The 18158-nt window shown below is 38.8% G+C and overlaps 4 protein-coding genes across 4 annotated transcripts; 2 read left to right on the top strand and 2 right to left on the bottom strand.

The window, feature by feature from the left end:
* Positions 1–8580: 8580 nt before the first annotated feature.
* Positions 8581–9731, top strand: KY384_007950 (uncharacterized protein; the record flags this gene model as incomplete). The annotated part of the gene is made up of 2 exons (XM_044816439.1): positions 8581–9443; positions 9503–9731. The coding sequence occupies 2 exons, from the start codon at positions 8581–8583 to the stop codon at positions 9729–9731; spliced, it is 1092 nt and encodes a 363-aa protein (XP_044667079.1).
* Positions 9732–10786: 1055 nt separating this feature from the next.
* On the bottom strand, positions 10787–12932 carry KY384_007951 (uncharacterized protein; the record flags this gene model as incomplete). Its single annotated transcript, XM_044816440.1, has 2 exons — positions 10787–12392; positions 12418–12932. 2 exons carry the CDS (start codon positions 12930–12932, stop codon positions 10787–10789), a joined length of 2121 nt encoding a protein of 706 aa, XP_044667080.1.
* Positions 12933–13505: 573 nt separating this feature from the next.
* Positions 13506–15227, bottom strand: KY384_007952 (uncharacterized protein; the record flags this gene model as incomplete). Its single annotated transcript, XM_044816441.1, has 1 exon — positions 13506–15227. One exon carries the CDS (start codon positions 15225–15227, stop codon positions 13506–13508), a length of 1722 nt encoding a protein of 573 aa, XP_044667081.1.
* Positions 15228–15537: 310 nt separating this feature from the next.
* Positions 15538–17340, top strand: KY384_007953 (uncharacterized protein; the record flags this gene model as incomplete). Its single annotated transcript, XM_044816442.1, has 1 exon — positions 15538–17340. The coding sequence occupies one exon, from the start codon at positions 15538–15540 to the stop codon at positions 17338–17340; it is 1803 nt and encodes a 600-aa protein (XP_044667082.1).
* Between the last annotated feature and the right edge of the window lie 818 nt (positions 17341–18158).

The following is an 18158-nucleotide window of genomic DNA, read 5'->3' on the forward strand; positions in this document are numbered from 1 at the left end:
GAAAACCTAAAAGTTCGGTCGGCGTAAATAGAACAAAGATAGGATTCCCTGCCCGGAAATACTGGATAAGAATAAGGCGGGAAGCAGCAGCATACAAGAGAATCCCGACTGAATACAATGACTTCCTAGATGTACTAAAGGAACCTGAAGGAGGGTTGCCTCTCCCTAAGTATACGGAAGACGATCACGAAATTATAATCGATAATCCAAGCCAGCTGAAGGCTGGACCTATATATAGGTTAATACATAAAGAATCCAGAGTATTGAAAGAATATCTGGACAAGAACCTAAAAAAAGGGTATATATCAGAATCAAAATTGAATATCGGATAGCCGATTATTTTCGTAAAAAAGAAAGATAGAAGTCTGCGACTCTGTATAGATTACAGAAGGATCAATAAACTTATAAAAAGAGATCAGTACCCCCTACTTCTCATTTACGAACTGAAGGACAGGTTCGTAAAAGCGAAAGTATTTACTTATCTTGACCTAAAGGACGCCTTTAACCTAGTAAAGGTGAAAAAAGGGGACGAGTGGAAAACCGTATTCAAAACGAAGTTTAGGTTATATAAATATAACATAATGCCCTTTGGGCTTACAAACGCCCCGGCAACATTATAAAGGATCGTTAATAAAGCGTTGTACCAGTTGCTAGACAGAAACGTCGTCGCTTATATAGATAATATCCTAATATATTCGGAAGATATAGAATTATATATAAAGCACGTACAAGAAGTTTTCTAAATTTTTAAAGAAAAGAACTTAAGGGTTAAATACGAAAAATCGACATTTTACACTAAGAAAGTAAACTTCCTTAGATTTATAATTACGCTAGGAAAAGTTGCAATACAATACGACAAGTTGGAAGCTATTAGGGACTACCCGGAACCTAAGTCCCTTAAAGACTTGTAGTCGTTCCTAGGTTTTATAGGATTTTACCAACACATAGTAGGGAGATACGTTGGAATAGTTGCACTGTTGTCAAATATGCTAAAGAAGGAGGTCGGATTCCGCTGGAATTATATACTAAAGCAAGCCTTCAAAAAGCTAAAAGATGCGTTCACTTCAGAAGAAGCGCTGGGACTTTACGACCTAGATAGGGAATCTACGATTTATGCCGACGCATTAGACAGAGTAATCAGAGCTTGCATATCGCAGGATAGGAAACTAATAGCCTACTATTCCAGGAAATTGATACTACTAGAAGTGAATTATACGACAATAGACAAAGAAATATTGGCTATAATAGCATTATTACAATACTAGAGAATATATATAAAAGGCTATAAGCACCCCGTTAAGGTAATAACAGACTATAAGAATCTCCTGCTATTGCTGGACAACAAAAAGTTAAACTAAAGGCAAAGCAAATAGATAGAAACAATAGCTAGGTTCGACTTCTATATCGAATATATTAAAGGAACAGAAAACACTGTAGCGGATATATTGAGTCGTAGAAGCGATTATAATATAACGCCCAGGGAAAATAGACTAATACTTTGCTAGATAACAAAAGGGCTAGAGGCAGCAGAACTTTTAGAAGATACATAAAGGGTTATCGCGGAGAATTACAGCTCGAGAATAGCAGGATACTAGGGAGTGCTTAAAATATGCAAAAGGATCTAAGAAAAAACAAATTGGAAAGGTATAAGAAACGACGTAGAGGAATTTATCGCCGGTTGCGAAGTTTATTAGGTTTCTAAGAAACAAGGAAAAAAGGTAGTAACAGAATACTATGCGGTAAAAGTGCCCGAAAGGCCCTTCAACACAATAGCTATAGATTTTGTTACTGGATTTCCGGAGTCCGCAGATCCGATTACAGGGGTTCTGTACGATATAATAGCTATAATTATTGACAAATTCTCTAAATTCGCTAAATTCGTGCCTTGCTGTACGATAATAGACGTACCGGACCTGGCGAGACTCCTTATAAGGGAATAGTTCTGCGATAAAGGACTCCCTTCAAAAATAATAACAGATTGGGACAAACTTTTTACATCTGCGTTCTTTAAAGGGCTACAAGAGGCCTTGGAAATAGGAACAGGAATGTCGATATCGTTTTATCCCTAATCCGACAGACAGACAGAACGAATAAACCAAACCCTAGAAAGGTACCTAAAAACGTTTTGTGCGGACGAGCAATATAATTAGGCAGAATTGCTGCTAACGGCGCAGATGGCAATAAACTCTTTATAGAACAAAGACCTTAAGAGTACCCCGAACAAAATACTCTAGGGAACGAGCGTTAAGATAGGAAGAACCGACACTAGAGTACTAGCGGTCAACAACTTCGTTAATAATAAAGCTAGGTGCTAGGAGAAGTTGAAAGAACAGCTTAATAGAGGAAGAACGCTTATAGAAAAGAAGAAAAATAAAGGACAGAAACCTATAATCTTAAAGCTAAGCAACCTCGTATACCTTAGTACCGAGAACCTAACAGATAATAAACTCGAAAGACTATATATAGGGGCATTCGAAGTCAAGAAAGTCAGGGATGCAGTAGTAACGCTAAGCTTACTACAAACAAAAACGTTTCCAAAGTTCTATGCTTCGCTGCTAAGGGTTGCACCACCTAGAGCGAAGCTGGCAACGTCGTAGAATTATACCAACAAGGAAGAGTTCGAAGTAGAAAAAATACTAAAAGAATCCGATAACGGACAATTCCTAGTAAAGTAGAAAGGATATCTAAACTCGGAAAATACGTAGGAGCCACATTCTAACCTTAAGAACGCCTAGGCCGCCCTAAGGAAATTCAGGAAGTGACATAGGGGGGTAGTATTACGCCCCGCAGGACTTACAGCGCACGGATACTTGTTACTAGCTCAGTTAAGCAACTAACTACGTATTACTCGCAGCGCTTGCAGCGAACGCAGTGCTTGCAGTTCTGCTAACTGCGAGTAGCCTGTACGGTGCAAGTACCTTTGGATATATAATGTCATTCCTTTCGCGATAGATAGTTTGCTCTTTAGTTGTTAATATATTCATTACTAAATACCCTAACGGAGCTCTACGTATAAATCGTATTACTGTCGCAGTGTTTAGGCTCGCCGTTCAGAGCTTACCTTCTCTTGCGTCTGTAGCTCGTTACTACCTGCTAAGCCAACCTAGCTTGTACACGACCTAAGCTAGTTGTTGCACGGCCCTTGTATAGGCAAACAACTGTTATAAATAAGTTTAAAAGTTAAAAAAAAAACTTTAATTTAAGCTTTTAACTTATTAGCTTTTAGTTTATAAATCCCTTTATCTTTATTATTTAAAGTTATCCGCTTTTATAATAAGTCCTTTTCTAACTATAGGTAAACTTATTTTAAACTTTTATTCTATAGCTAGCTTTTCTATAGGTAATTACTCCTTAACTAGTTTTATTTTAAATAGAAATTCCTTAAATAGGAATTCTTTAATTTGCTTTTCTAATTTAATTTATTTAGTTTAAAGTTATAAACTAAGCTAATATATTTTATATTCTAGGAAAACTAATATAAGTTTTTATAAAGTACTATACCGGCTTTTTTAGTTTTATATTTAAGGATAAAAAAGCTTTTAAAATCTTTTATACTATTATAAAAATAAATAGTATTATAACCTCTTTAAATAGATTTTTAGTTTAAGCTAATTAAAACAATAATATAAATTTTTTTTTTATTATTTTAGTTTATTTACTAAGCTTTAAACTTAGCTTTTTATTTAATATAGGCTTTTATAAACTATTAATATATATTATAAATTATTAAAAAGTTTTATTTTAGTATTATATATAATTTACTATAAAAATTGAAAAAATTTATTAAGATATCTATTATTTTATTATATTTAAACTTACTACTATTAATAAAAAAAATAAAGTTAAATATATTTTACTCCTATTTAAAATTCTATAGCTATATTCTATAAATATTTTTTTATTTATATAAAAGTTATTTATAATAATAAGCGATTTTTTTAAAAAAAAACCTTATAAAATAAAAAGTCTTAAAATAGTTTTTTATTATAATTATAATCTATTTATATATTTTTAATTTACTATAACTATACCTAGTAACTTATTTAGTTTTATCTTAGTTATTAAAAAGCTTAATTCTAATAATAGTAATACTAATTCTAAATTAAAAAATAATAGAAATAATAATATAAATAATATATTAAATCCGGTTTTTTACTAAATCCTTAGTAAAATTCTAAATTATTTAATTTAAATAAAATTTTATTTATTTATAGTTTTACTAGCGCTAGCAATATAATTTTTATTTTAATTTCATTTTACTTTAAAACTGTTTTACTAGAACTTATTTCTATTTTTAAACTAGGTTAGTTTATTGTATATTTTAATATATTGGGAACCCTTTAATATTAAAGTAATTTTATAAAATTTTTTCTATTTAAAAAAATAGTTTAATTAAAAAAATAAAATAGGATTTTATACTAATATAATTAGAGAAATAGGCTAAAACTAAGCGTTTTAATAAAATTATTAGCTTTCTAGTTCCGATTTATAAAAATTAAATCTAAATACTTTAGCTTTTATATTAATATTAATACCTAAATAAAAAAAACTTTACTAATTTACTTTATACTAATTTTATTATTTATTATATTAGAATTATTTTTAAAATAAAACTATTTACTATTTAGTGTTAGCGTTGTTAGCTTTTTTATATTTAGAACTAAATATATTAAATTATATTTTAAAATTTATATAGTAATATTTATAAATTAATAAAACCTACAATTAGTTGGCTTTTAAAATAAAATACTTAATTTTAAATAGTAAATAAAATTAAAAATCCGATTTTAGAAAACAAGCCCTATATAATTATAAATTATTTAAAAATAAATAAGTTATTATTTAGTTGTTATTTAGAGTTTAGCTTAAAAGTTTATAACTATTTTTCTAATTTTTAGTATAAAAGTTTACTATTTATAGACTTTAAATATACTTACTTTATTATTCTGTTTTATTTAATAGACTAGCACTTTTTCGCTTTTTTTATACCTAGTATTAGTTAGTATTAGCTTATTAGAGTTTAGTAGAGATTATAGTTTATAGAATTTATTATAATAGAATATATTTATTATACTTTTAAACCTATTCTATTATTTTGTTTAAAGCTATTTTTGCTTTATTCTAGATTTAATATAATTTTTTTTTTAATATTTTATATAAATAATTTTTTTACTAGGTTTAAGTTATTTAAAAACTAATTTTATTTCTTAAAATATTATTTCCTCCTAAGGGTAAAATAAATAAAACTGCTTTTATTTTTTTAGAAGCTCCGCCTATTTGCCAATACTATTAACGTTTTAAAAGTACTTTATATTATTAGAAAATAAATTAAAATCTTTAAATATTAGGTTAAAAAAGTTATTAAATAGCCTGCCCTTAAAAACTAGTCCGGAGTAAAAGCTTTTTTAAATATTATTAGAATTATTTATTATTAAGTTAAAAACTTTATTAAAATTGCTAAACTGCTTTTAAAGTTAATAGGTAAAAATTCCGAATAGTAATAAATATTAGTAGAAAAAAATTTATTCAAAATATTAAAAATTAAATATTAAAAATTGATATTAATTTGCAAATCTATATATATATAAATGTTTTTTACTACGGCACTAGTCTTACTATTATTTAACTATTCCTAGAGCAAAATATAATATAGCTTTTATTAGTTAAAAATAAAAAAGTTAATAAGAAAAAATTGGAAAAAATTTTAATATTCTATAATTCTTTTATTTTTAATACTATTTAAATTAAATATCTAATTTATAAAAAAAAGCTTTATACTATAATAAAATATATTAAAAAATATAATTATTTATATAAATATTTATATATATTTATAATTATATAAACTAATTATTGTTTTTTTATTTACTTTTTAAAGTTAAATTTATATAAAAATATTTATAATTATTAAGTAGATTTGTTAAAATATTTAAATATCTAGATTAAATATATTTTAAAATCTTAGAACAAAGTAGTAGACAAGTTATTAAGGACTATTTTTAATTTAAATTATACTATTACTTTAATAATAAAATATTTAAGTAAGGAAGTTGAAAATTGAAAACTTTAATAAGTTTAGAAAAATAGAATAAATAGTTTTAACTAGTTTTTTAAATCTTTTTTATTTTAATAGTAAAATGAAATTATTAATTAAATTAGCCTTAATAGTATATTTATTTTTAGCTTTTAAGCGGTTTTATTATTTAGTTTTAATTAAAATAATTTTTTATTTATAAATATTTAATATTAAATAAATATATACTAAAAATCATTTTAGTTTAAAGAAATCTATACTTTTTTTATAATAGACTATTTATCTTTTTTTTTATTTAACCTTTTATATTGTTTTTTTAAATACTATATTTAAAACTAAATTTTATAATATTATTATAAAAATTTTTTTTTTTTATATACTAGAAGTAAAAGTCTAAAGTATTTTTATTAAAGTATATAATAAAAGTAGTTATTAAATAAAAACTAATATTATAGCTTGTTTTCGGAATTAGTATTATTAGCTAAACTAAACTTATAATATAAAATAATATATTTTTAATTATTTAAAGTATATTAAATATAGCTCCGCTATTAGGTTTTAACCTTTTTATTTTATTTAATTTATATATTTTTTCTAACTTATAGGTATAAACTTTATTAGCTTATTAAAAACTATTTCCTTTAGTAATTATTATATCCTTAATATAGTTTACTATTTAATATATTTTTTTAAAGCTTATACTACTAAAAACTATATAATAAAAAATATTATTTTTTATCTTTTAGACTTTTTTACTAGCTATTAGAGACTATAAGCCTACTATTTTAATCTAGGTTAGCATTTTAATAATTATAACTTTTAATAGTTTTTTAAAGTTTATAAAATTGCTTAAAAGTATTTTTTTTAGGTATAAAGTATATAACTAGAATAATTGAAATTTATAATTAAATTCTAGAAAAAGTATTATAAAAGTAAATTCCAACTAAGATTATTAGTAACTTTATTATTAATATAAATAAATAAAATAAAAAACTTTTTAACTTAATATCTAATATTAATAAAAAATTTATTATTTATTTAAATATATTACTATATAGAATTATTTTTAAAGATATATATCTAGTATTAGTAATAGTATTAACTCTTTTTACCTTTCTAGGACAGTTAATTCTACTTTATCTCTTATTACTTTATAGTATAGTAGTACTATACTTATAAAGTATAACTTTATAATTTAGTTATTTAGAAGTTAAATAAGAAAAAGCTAAAGTAGGCAAACTAGTATAATAAGAGCGCTAAAAATATTTATTATTAAATTAGAAATTTAATTATATTATAATAGTACTGCAAAAATATTAAAAAATTAAAATTTATATAGCGAGGACCTTTCTAGCTTTTAGTATATAATAATAGAAAAGGTATTTTTTTATTTTAATATAAATTAATAGTAAAAGAATTTATAGTTATTTTTATAGTAATTTTCTTAAGTTTTTTAAGCTTAGAACTAGCTATTTAAAAAATAGCTTTTCGCTATTATTAAAATAAACTATTCAACTCTTTAAAATAATTAAATTATAATTATTACTTTTTCCTTTTTTAATATATAGTCTGTTCTATTTTTAAAATATAATTAATTACTTTTTTTTCCTAATAACTAATTTTAATAATACTTTTTAAATTGCTTTTAAAACTATTCTGCCCCTATTATATATAGAATTATCTTTATAAGTTAATTAAAAATAGTCTATAATTTAAAGCTTAAAAAAATCCGCTTTTAAAAAATATAATTATAGAAATTTTAAAACTTTTTTATATTAAAAATTCTAGCTTATAATAAGCTAATATAGTAGGAAATCCTTAATTTAAATTTTTTTAACTTTATTATATAATATGTTATTAGCTGCTATTTTAGTTAGTACTTTTTTTAGTATTTTTTTTTAATTTAAATTTCTAGTATAGCTATAAAATATTAATATAAATTTTTAAGCTAATAAAAATAGCTTATAATAAAAAAAACCTTTTAAAGTTTTTTTATACTTAGTTTATATAATACTTAAAGCGGTTTTTGCTTATATCAGTAGAATATAAGTTGCTAGAGCTTTTTTCTATTTTATAAGGTCGTATAGACAAGGGAGCTAAAATGCTTGGCGGAGCTGGGATATTTAACCGTAGTAGTAGTTAGACAAAAACACTATCCTTCGTCCAATCAAGTTGTCTTGCTTTTCTGATGCCAAGCCTTTGCTCTTTTTTCCTTCTTTGCTTTGCAGAGCTTCATTATACTAAACCCTGCCCATTGCCTCGTCAAAATGAGAGGAAGTAGCAGTGTTCGCCACAGCGCCTGGCCTGTTTCGTCATACATATGTAAACCCTGTCTGCGACGACAAATTCATACCAACAGACTCCTACGCGCCGCCTCCCAAGCCAAACCTCCCGATATTCCGACCACCAAGCCGTCAGCTCTCAAAGACGCAGAAACGGCCAAAGCTGTCATCAATTCCTCTACCGAGCCTTTCAATCCTACCAAATCTCGTATTACAAAAACAGAAATCCTCAAATGGAGAAAGCGCGGCGGTGTGCCTCCTGCGATGTTCCAACCCTACAGCCCCGATGAATGGGAACAACTCCGCGAGAAATACACCCCCGCCCAAATTAACGCCATCCAGGCCGCTGAAGAAGCAGTTGACCCTCAAGACCTCGCACAATCTAAGATCCGCACGAATGACCCCTGGGCCATCGACTACGACGACGATTTCTCTGCACACCACCCCGTCCTCGACAAACGCGTCAATCCATCAGAAGAGACCAATTATGACCCCAAGCTAAGATTCAAGACTGACGAAGAAATAAAGCAAGATTTCACCAACTTCATTGCCAGTTTAGGCAAAGACGAGAAAGACCTGACGGGGCTAGAGTATCAGCAATTCAGGGACAACCAACGCATTATGGTCGGCAAAGCCCAAGCCGAGCACAACCCCATCAACTACCTCGCACCCGCGATCCCGAAGGAGATCGACGGGCTCGCCGAAATGGCAACAATAGAACCCGTAGATGCAATACCAGAGGAGGACAGGATTCTGCTCAGACAAACGGGCTACACTCGAGAAGAGGTTCGGGGATTGAAGTCAAAGATACTGGTAACGCATCGTGTGATGAACCAGACGCGGCTCGGGAAGATTCAGAGTATATACGTGCTGATGGTGGTGGGGAACACGAAAGGCCTGGTGGGGATTGGGGAGGGCAAAACTGCTGACTCGAAGGATGCGATCAAGCAGGCGAGGAATGCGGCGCTTAGGGGCATGGTGCCGATTCAGCGGTATGAAAGAAGGACGATTTTTGGGGATGTGAAGGGGAAGGTGGGCGCGACACAGTTGGAGTTGATGAATAGACCCCCTGGTATTCCTCACTCTTGTTACCCTTCCTACTCCTCCCTCCAAACCCCTTCGCCTGGGTTAGACTGTTATACGGCAAACGAATGCTAATTTGCTGGAACGCAGGATTCGGACTCAGGTGCATGCACCTCATCTACGAGATCTGCAAATGCGCAGGTATCGAAGATCTAGCGGCGCGGGTGACAAGGGCTAGGAATCCGATGAATGTGGTGAAAGCGACTATGCAGGCGCTGACAAATCAGCGGACACCGGATGAGATGGCCAGGGGCTTGGGCAGGAAATTGGTCGATGTGAGGAAGGTGTATTACGGGGGAGTGGATAATTTGCAGGCCCAGATTACGACATAAGGGGAGATGGGATTGGGGTTGAATGCTTTAAACGGGGGGTGTATATTGCTGTCTATATAAAGTCGTGACAAGATCTTGTCCAGCGCGTCCTCTCTTCCCTTGTCCTCACAGCCCTTGTGGGTGACGCGGTGTCCATATCCCAACCGAGCTTCCGTCGGCACAGCCTTTCATCTTATCATTTGTCCAACATCCTGTCTTCCTCGTCTTGAAACTTGTCGCTTAACGCTGCTTCCCTTCCCTCTGTCCCCTCCCTCCTCCCCTCCCACTCCTCCACTTTGCCTCACCGCCTCACCCTCCAAGTCCGTCTCTCCCCCACAACTCATCTCTTCCCCTTATCACTTTTAACCTTTTCTTCTTGCCTGCATCATCCACCCCCTTACCCCCCTTACCCCATCTATCCCCCACCCTCCTCCCCTTCCCCACCACCGTAAATCTGCTGCTGCAGCACTATACTGTACACACTCGCCTTCAACAACGTGCACACACTGCTGGTCTTGCGTTCTAGTAATCGGAGCCCATCGAGGATCTCGCCTGTGGGCGTTTCGGAGAGGGTGGAGAGGGATGAGGAGAGCTGAGGGGGAGGGGGGGTTGTTAGCTAGATAGTTGGTGGGTTGGGGGTTTGGAGGGGGAAAGGGGGGAGAGGGGAAGGGAAGGAAAGGGCATGGGAGGGGGAAAGGGAGGGAGTGGAGGGTTTACATCATTCAGGTTCGACAGAAGAAGCGCGTACTCGTCGAGAACTTCTTGCTCTAGAGGAGAGACGGCGACGGAAGGGTTTGAGGTGCTGGAGGGATTGGCGGTGTCAGTCATTGGGAGGTTGGTGTGGGTGGTGTTGCATTGCCCGCAAAGGAAATGTTGGGATGGGGGGCGTATGGGGAGGGGATTGTGGTGGTGGAGGGGAGGGTGGTTGTTGTTTGTGTAATTTTGGGGGCGCGATTTTAGCGCGTTATTTTTTGTGTATTGGACGGGTCGAGGGGGTGGGGTTTCCCACGCTGTCTACAATTTGAGCTTCGCTTGGTAGGAAACGCATTGCCATTGGCGATAGGCCCTAAAGCTGTCTACTGAGAGAGGTGTTTCGAGGGACGGCCGTCAAATATCATAAGATCATAGTAAATCTCTCCCCTAGGGATATCACGCAATTCAGGTGCCATCATTCCCAGCTTATAATCGAAGTGTCTCTGTGAGGTCCTAAGTGCAGTGAATACGATTGTACCATTCGCTCTGATACCGATCTCAATCATCCACCTCAGGCTACCGATTCGAGCAGCTCTATGACAGTGCATCCACGCGACGGTGTCGACGATCTGCCTTGCCCAGGCTTCTCTGATGTCCCACGGTATGACCTCAGACTTAGAGTCTGCCTTGATAAGCATTGTTTGAAGGCTACCAAAAGCTGGGTACTCGTATAGATAACTTTTCAGATGTTCTCCCATGCCATCAAGAACAACGCCGATGAACGTAGCAATACCGCTGCAGCCTTCTAGAGATCTCAAGAACTTTAGGTCATTGACGAATACCTGGAAACCACTTCCGTCGACCGCTCCAGAATTGACAAATGGAGCCTTACGTTCGATGCACGATAAGTATGACCTCGCACGCACAATAAAGCAATTGGAGGATTTACGAGTCTTGGTTTCAATCTCGGTCTCTCGGTATACCTCGCATCCCAAATCCTGGATATCGCGTAGGATCTGATCCTCGGCAGATGAGCAGGCTTCCGCACAATCCTCACTAATCGTAGACCTGGTATAATCCCCAAACGTCGAGCTGCCCTCACGACGTCGAAAGTAGAGTGAAAAGTTGGTCACAGATGCGAAGAGATCAGTCTTGCGACATAACGTCTTTACCTGGTCGCGAACAACACTTGGTAGTGCTAGACTATGTTGTTCGGAATCATAGAAAAAATCCAAACCGAAGACGGTCGCTAGGTCCTTTAAACCATCGATCCTGACCGAAATGGTGACCCTCCGCCATTCTCGTTTTTCTGCGTACAGGACGAAGTAATTATGGGTCGAGGGGTGTGTGCTTGAACGCTTACTGCCAATGACAAACAGTGGGTCTTCGAGTACACCCTCGACCGTCATCAATTCGGGACAAAACGACAATGACATTTCCAGATACATTGTTGGTGATGGCGTGTGAGGTCTAGACCACTCGTCAATCATCGAGTAGAAGTCGTCTTCTGAATTTTGAGATTCGCAATCGTCAAATGAATCTGAGCGATAGCAAGTGAGAGCAACTGTGGATGAACCTCCAACAAATGAATTCATCTCGTCTCCTGGAGAATCCACCCCTGTAATTGTCTCACTGGAAGGTGTCTTGCCAATTGCATCTCTGGACATGGAGGCGTATGCTTCCCGAATTTGACCCAGCTCCGATGCATTCTCCGCCAATCTCTGGGATATTTGGGCAAGTGATCGGTTTAGCGAGCTGTCTACGCCGATATCGAGGTCATCTTCCTCCAAAAGAGAAGACTGTTCTTTCAGGCTCGCTGTCTTCATGCTAAGTCTCATCCGGTGGCTAGACTCGTTGAGATCCAAGGTCTCTATGGACTGGACTGATGATTGCATCTCAACATCAGCATTTACACTGGTTGACGGACGGGAGCCGAATAAATCTTTCGGCTTCTCAATGGTCCCATTAACCAAAGTAGCTGTCAAATCACTACCCATGCCAATTAGACGCATACCACACAATCTTGCCTCTGTCAGTGTCTGCTGTTACGAATGTTGAGGACGGCTCATACACGGAAACTCCGCTCAACGCAGTGTTCAAAGTCGCCTTCGCAGTCTCAAGGCGAAGTTGAAGCTCCTTAATATCATTCTTTGTGAAAAGCGCCCACTTAACGCTTTTCAAACCTGACCAATCGCCCGTACCTTTCCTAAACAGCTTCAATTGTTTTCGCAATCGAAAGATAAGCTCTTGCAATACCACCTCGCAATTCGACAAGGGACTTTGCAAGCAGATGACCATCTCAAGCAGCTCCCCATCTTCAAAATATTTCGCTCTGACTTCTTTATGCTTTAACGTTGCATGCAACAAAGAGATCGTGTGGTGAAGTGAGTCAGCGTCTCGAGCGATCGCCTGAACCTCTTGCGAAGCCCCTTTGATACCCTTTGCAACCTCATGCACGGTCTTTGCGGACTTGATCGCCGCAGCCGCGGTAGCCAGAACGCCTGCAAAAATGCTGAAAGGATCCGCCATCGAGCAACAGATGACCGCGAAGTTGACAATTCTCTACTCAGACCCGCAGAATTTTTCCTCTCAACGCGCTTTGAATAGCTGAAGGTCATATCATCGGACGATACGAGAGTTCCCGTCGCTTTTTGCGAGCCTTAGCTAAGGTAGCATCTTCACCCAATCACCCAGCGAATACTTCAGCCTCAGAAGTCTAGACTCTCCCATCTTGGGTTCCTTCAGCCTTGTTTGCGTATGCAGTTGAAGGCCCTGGTTCTCTGGCGCGCATGCCGACCCGACACCAAGATTGTACATTTGGCCTTAAAAAGGAATCGATTTACGAAAGTCTTCGCGCCGCACGTTATGAGCAGGCAGCCTTTTGGTAGCGACGTAGTTACACCGAGTTGACGCTCGAAAGCAGTAGTGACGACTTGTAGGCCATTCGCTGTCCAGCTTAGACAGTGCGAAAACCACTTTGCAAAACCTTCATATCACGCGCTGTGAAGTGGCTTGCTCTAGACATTGACGCGGGCCTGTATCCTCAACATATCAAACACCGAAGCAAATCACTCCTCAATCATCTCGCAATGGTATACAAGCTCACACCCTCCTCAAGATGGCAACGCTCTCCACATGCCCCGTCTGCGGAAAGAAATCAAAACCCTGCAGGCTTTCGATCTCATACTTGACGCCCTTTCCACCTTCCCCACCTCCCACATCCCCAACATCCCCCCTTCCGCCCTCCTCACCCTCGTCCTCACTTGCCTTCCCATTACCCTTCCTTCCTTCTTTCCTCCCTTCAACCAAAACCCCCACATCCCTCGCCTGCGTATGCACATTACAGCTCACATACACCACCCTCCTCGGCCCGAACCTGAGCAACTGCCCCAGGAAATTCGCATCACACCCTTTTCGTGGCGGATCAATTACCACGGCCGTCTCATCCGCTGGGAAGTCGACCCCAGCGAAGATATCCGCTGCGTCTGCGGTCCTGAAAGTGCAGTTTTTCACGTTGTTGAGGGAAGCGTTTTTGGCGGCGGAGGCGATGGAGGGGGAGGAGATGTCGATGCCTAGGGAGGATTTGAAGAGCGTGGAGAGAGTTATCGTGAAGAGACCGGAGCCGCAGTAGGCGTCTAGGAGGTATTTGATCTGTGGGGTGCGTGGGGGGGTGGTTGGTTGGGAAGGGGAATGGGGAAGGGAAGGGGCTGGAGACGAGGGCCGGGAAGGGGGTGCAGGGAGGATGCGGTCGCGGATGTAGGACGTGAATTTTGGAAGGATGGAGTTGTTGTTTTGGAAGAAGGCGCCAGCGGTGTTTTGGAAGATGTAGGAGTCGATGTATTCGGTGGCTGTGGCGTTTGAGTCTGTGATGCAGCTTTTGAGTTCGGTGAATGATGAGGTCTGGCTTTCCTTGTCGGATTTTGGACTGTCTTTATTCTTGATTTGAGAACTTGTTCTTGGTTCGTCGTTTGGCGTTCTTGAGGTACTTTCTCTCAATAACAGCGTAGCGCCTTTGCTGTATTTGCCAATCTCCTCAGTAACTCGCTTTCTTTCGCTAACCATGCCATTTCGTACTGAGTCTGTGCCGATTGGACAATCTTCGATGTCGATCGTCTTCCGCGTGCCTTTTATCATGAAACCTATCGGAGGCACTGTTTCGAACTTTCTACCCTCGCCATTGAGTTTTGCTCGACGTGATAAGCTGCCGGGTGGTCCATCAAAGTGGGGTGTCAATTTCGTGCGGTACCCATATTGCATTGGTGAGCCAATTGTGTTTTCTACTGCAGGAACAGCCTCGGGGATTAATGATGAGAAATTGCGGTAGGCTTTTTCAATGATGGACTTCTTGTGTTGTAGTTGGACGTCGTAGGGCAGCATTTGAAGCTGGCAGCCACCGCATCTCGCGAAGTATTTGCATCGAATTAGTGAGTCGTTCCGCTGGTGACCAGGCGTCGTTATTTCGACAAAATCGGTCAATGAGTATTTTTCATCTGCAAAATTGTGAACGACCTTGGCTTTGACGTGATCGCCAGGTACGGTAAAGGGCACGACGTAGACATGGTCTTTCGTGTTTGAGAAGCCAATGCCGTTCCCTGTTGATGATATTCTCTCAACTTTCACCTCTATCTCAGTAAACTTTTCCGGTAGATTTCGATTTGAAGAAGCCTCTGGAGTGGCATTTTTATCTTTGTCTTTTGCAGAATCTACAGCTTCAGCATGCTTACGTAAGGCTTCTATATCAACACGGAGGACTTCATCATTCGAGCCTTCTTGTGATGACTTTACTAGTTTCTTTTGCCTTTTGGCCTTGTGCATATATGTCATTCTGACTGGGCATATATGTGCTGTATGAATGAGTCTTGAAGCCCTAAAGGATCTGAATGACAATGATAGTAGATTTCTGCTCATCTCATGATGTGTCCGTCGTTTATACTTCCTCAATAGAGTCCTCGCACCATTTGAAAATCGAGGCTCGAATATAATTCTGAACAAATGCCAAGAACGTCAGCTTAGTCAGCAGCCGCCGTCAATCCTTGCGTCATATTCCGTACGACTGACCAACATCACGTTCACTAGGCTGATGCGAAGACATCTATTGCTATTGTCGTGGTCATAGTGACCATGATACTTGAACATGGCTTCCTCCAGCTCCCATCGAGATCACAGCATCGAAAGGCTGGATTTCGACTCTCAACGCCAAAAGCGACGGTCAAGCAATAACGCTTATGAATCAGAGCAGACCAGTCTGCTCGCCTCCGACGAATCCTTCTTCTCCGATGTCGTCGAGGGTGCGATCGTTCGAGACCGGAGAAAAATGGCTCAGCGTATCGCAAAATACCTGTCCTTCCTCGTCGCCATCCTATGCTGCCTCTGTGCCGGTTCAATCACCGCCTTCTCCCTCTACGGCCCACTCTTCATATCCCACCTAAAGTACAGCCAATATCAAGTCAATGCTGTTAGCACAGCGGCCGAGCTATCTATGTACCTCCTCACACCTCTGTACGGATGGTTATGCGATCGCTATTCGCCCCGCCCCTTGGTCGCAGTGTCAGCATTTCTCCTTGGTGGGGGATACCTTCTTGCAGCACTCACGTATCACGCTGGGCCTACACTGTACAAACTACGCACGCATCGAGGCACAGATAAGAGCGAGCTAGAACTACAAAGACAGGGCTGGCCTTTCACAGTCATGATTATTGGTTTCCTTGGGATTGGTGCTGGGACCGCGTGCATGTACCTCTCAGCCGTGACCACGTGCGCAAAGAACTTTGGAAGAGGAAGACATAAGGGTCTAGCGCTCGCATTGCCAATCGCTTGTTTTGGCTTGAGCGGTATGTGGCAGAGTCAGATTGGGAGTCATGTTTTCAAAGAGGAGATGAGTGGAAACATTGACGTGTTTCGCTACTTCCTCTTTCTGGCGGGCCTACTCTTTGCTGTTGGCTTGATTGGCAGTCTGGGTCTGCGAATAGTGAATGAGGAGGAATTGGTCGATGAAGCAGTGGACGAGCTAGAGCGAAGTGGACTTCTAGACGGCAGGGGCATACCATACGATGACCGCGGAGAGGCGCAGGCTGACGAAAGATCTACACGCGGAGTGCGAAGCTCTCGTACAAGTGGCTATGGTACGATAGATTCTGACGAGGCCGACGAACTGCCCAAACCTCGTCATGTACACGCGTACAATACCATGAAGATGAAATTGAAAAAGCGACTGGTCCTCCGCCTATCCTTTCCAATCTTCTTCCGAGATCCAACCATGTGGCTACTAGCATTCGGCTTCTTCTTGGTAACCGGTCCAGGCGAGACCTACCAAAATAATATCGGTACACTTCTCATGACATCCTATCCAGAGCCATCTGCTCGTCCGCCGCCCGGCAACAGTCCGGCAACCCATGTCAGCATCATCGCTTTGGCCTCTACTCTCGCCAGGCTAGCAACTGGCACTATCACAGACATGCTTGCTCCCACGCCCTCCTCCGATACGCACTACAAAGCCGGCCGGAAATGCACCGTCTCTCGCATCTGGTTCCTCCTCATCAGCACCGCTCTCTTCTCTCTTGGTCAGCTCCTTCTAGCCACCGATGCCGGTTACAACGATCCAGAAACAGTGTTCCCTATATCATCGGCCTTCGTCGGTCTCGGCTATGGTGCTGTCTTCTCCCTCACACCAATCATCATCAGTTGTGTGTGGGGCGTTGAAAATTTTGGCACGAATTGGGGGACAGTAGCCATGGTTCCTGGCGCTGGTGCTGCGCTGTGGAGTCTGATCTATGCAAAAGTGTATCAGGCTGGTGTCGGTGATGATGGCAGCCTTGAGTGCTTTGGTGCTAAGTGCTATCAGAGTACATTTTTTGCTATGGCAATTGCAAGCTGGGTCGCCATTGCGCTCTGGGCTGTCGCTTGGAAGGGCTGGAGACAGAGAGGTGTCGTTGTATGATCATGCAATCGCTGGGACTCTTACCTGCAACAGTCCAATGCAGAGGACTGTATACGCTCTGAACAAATTACAGCCATGAAGATTGAGGATTCCAACTATTGCGACGAACGCAAAGAAACACTTTCTTCCAAGCTGATCTATCCCTGCTCCTAAGAATTTTGATACCTATCGCTGGCTCACCAGTCATAGACCAGCAAAAGTTTACCTACAGGCACAAAGGCTCGACTGACTAGTGATGTCCACACCTTGCAAACATCCCTTTTCGTGGGTCGGGAACCACGAATTGAAGCATCACAGTAGCCTTGCGAGTCCACAATGAGTTGATCAGGATCACGGTGCTGGTATCAAAAGCTTTGGTGGTCAATTTCAGCACGGCATAGGCCTGTGTTCTGTCCCCATTGAGAGCAGTCTCGCTCGTCCATTCTGGCCGGAGTTGGACGCCAGTCAACAATTCAGGACGTAAGTCATTCAAATAACGAACGTGCTGGGCTATAAATAGCTTCCCTGGTGCGAGAAGCGGCTCCAGTCTCTAGCTACGTTTCACAAGTCGGACTATCGACTAAGTTTGAGACGGGACATTCTCTACTGCATGAAACCAGGTGCGGCTACATCTTGAAACGTATGGAGAAGCGGGACTTGATCTATCTCGTTCTTGACAAATGACAGGTCAAAGGCCCGATGGAGGCCAGACTATTAGCCAGCTTGCCGGAGGTGTTTTGGTGCATGGGCCCTGCCTTCCCGTGCTCTCCCTGACGTCTTCGCGACGCTGGACCTAGACCTTGTGCTATCAATCGTAATTTGGTATCCCCATCCAGGTT

This window comes from Bacidia gigantensis, assembly GCF_019456465.1.
Source record: "Bacidia gigantensis strain McMullin 20006 chromosome Unknown contig_278, whole genome shotgun sequence".
NCBI classification, from domain to species: domain Eukaryota; kingdom Fungi; phylum Ascomycota; class Lecanoromycetes; order Lecanorales; family Ramalinaceae; genus Bacidia; species Bacidia gigantensis.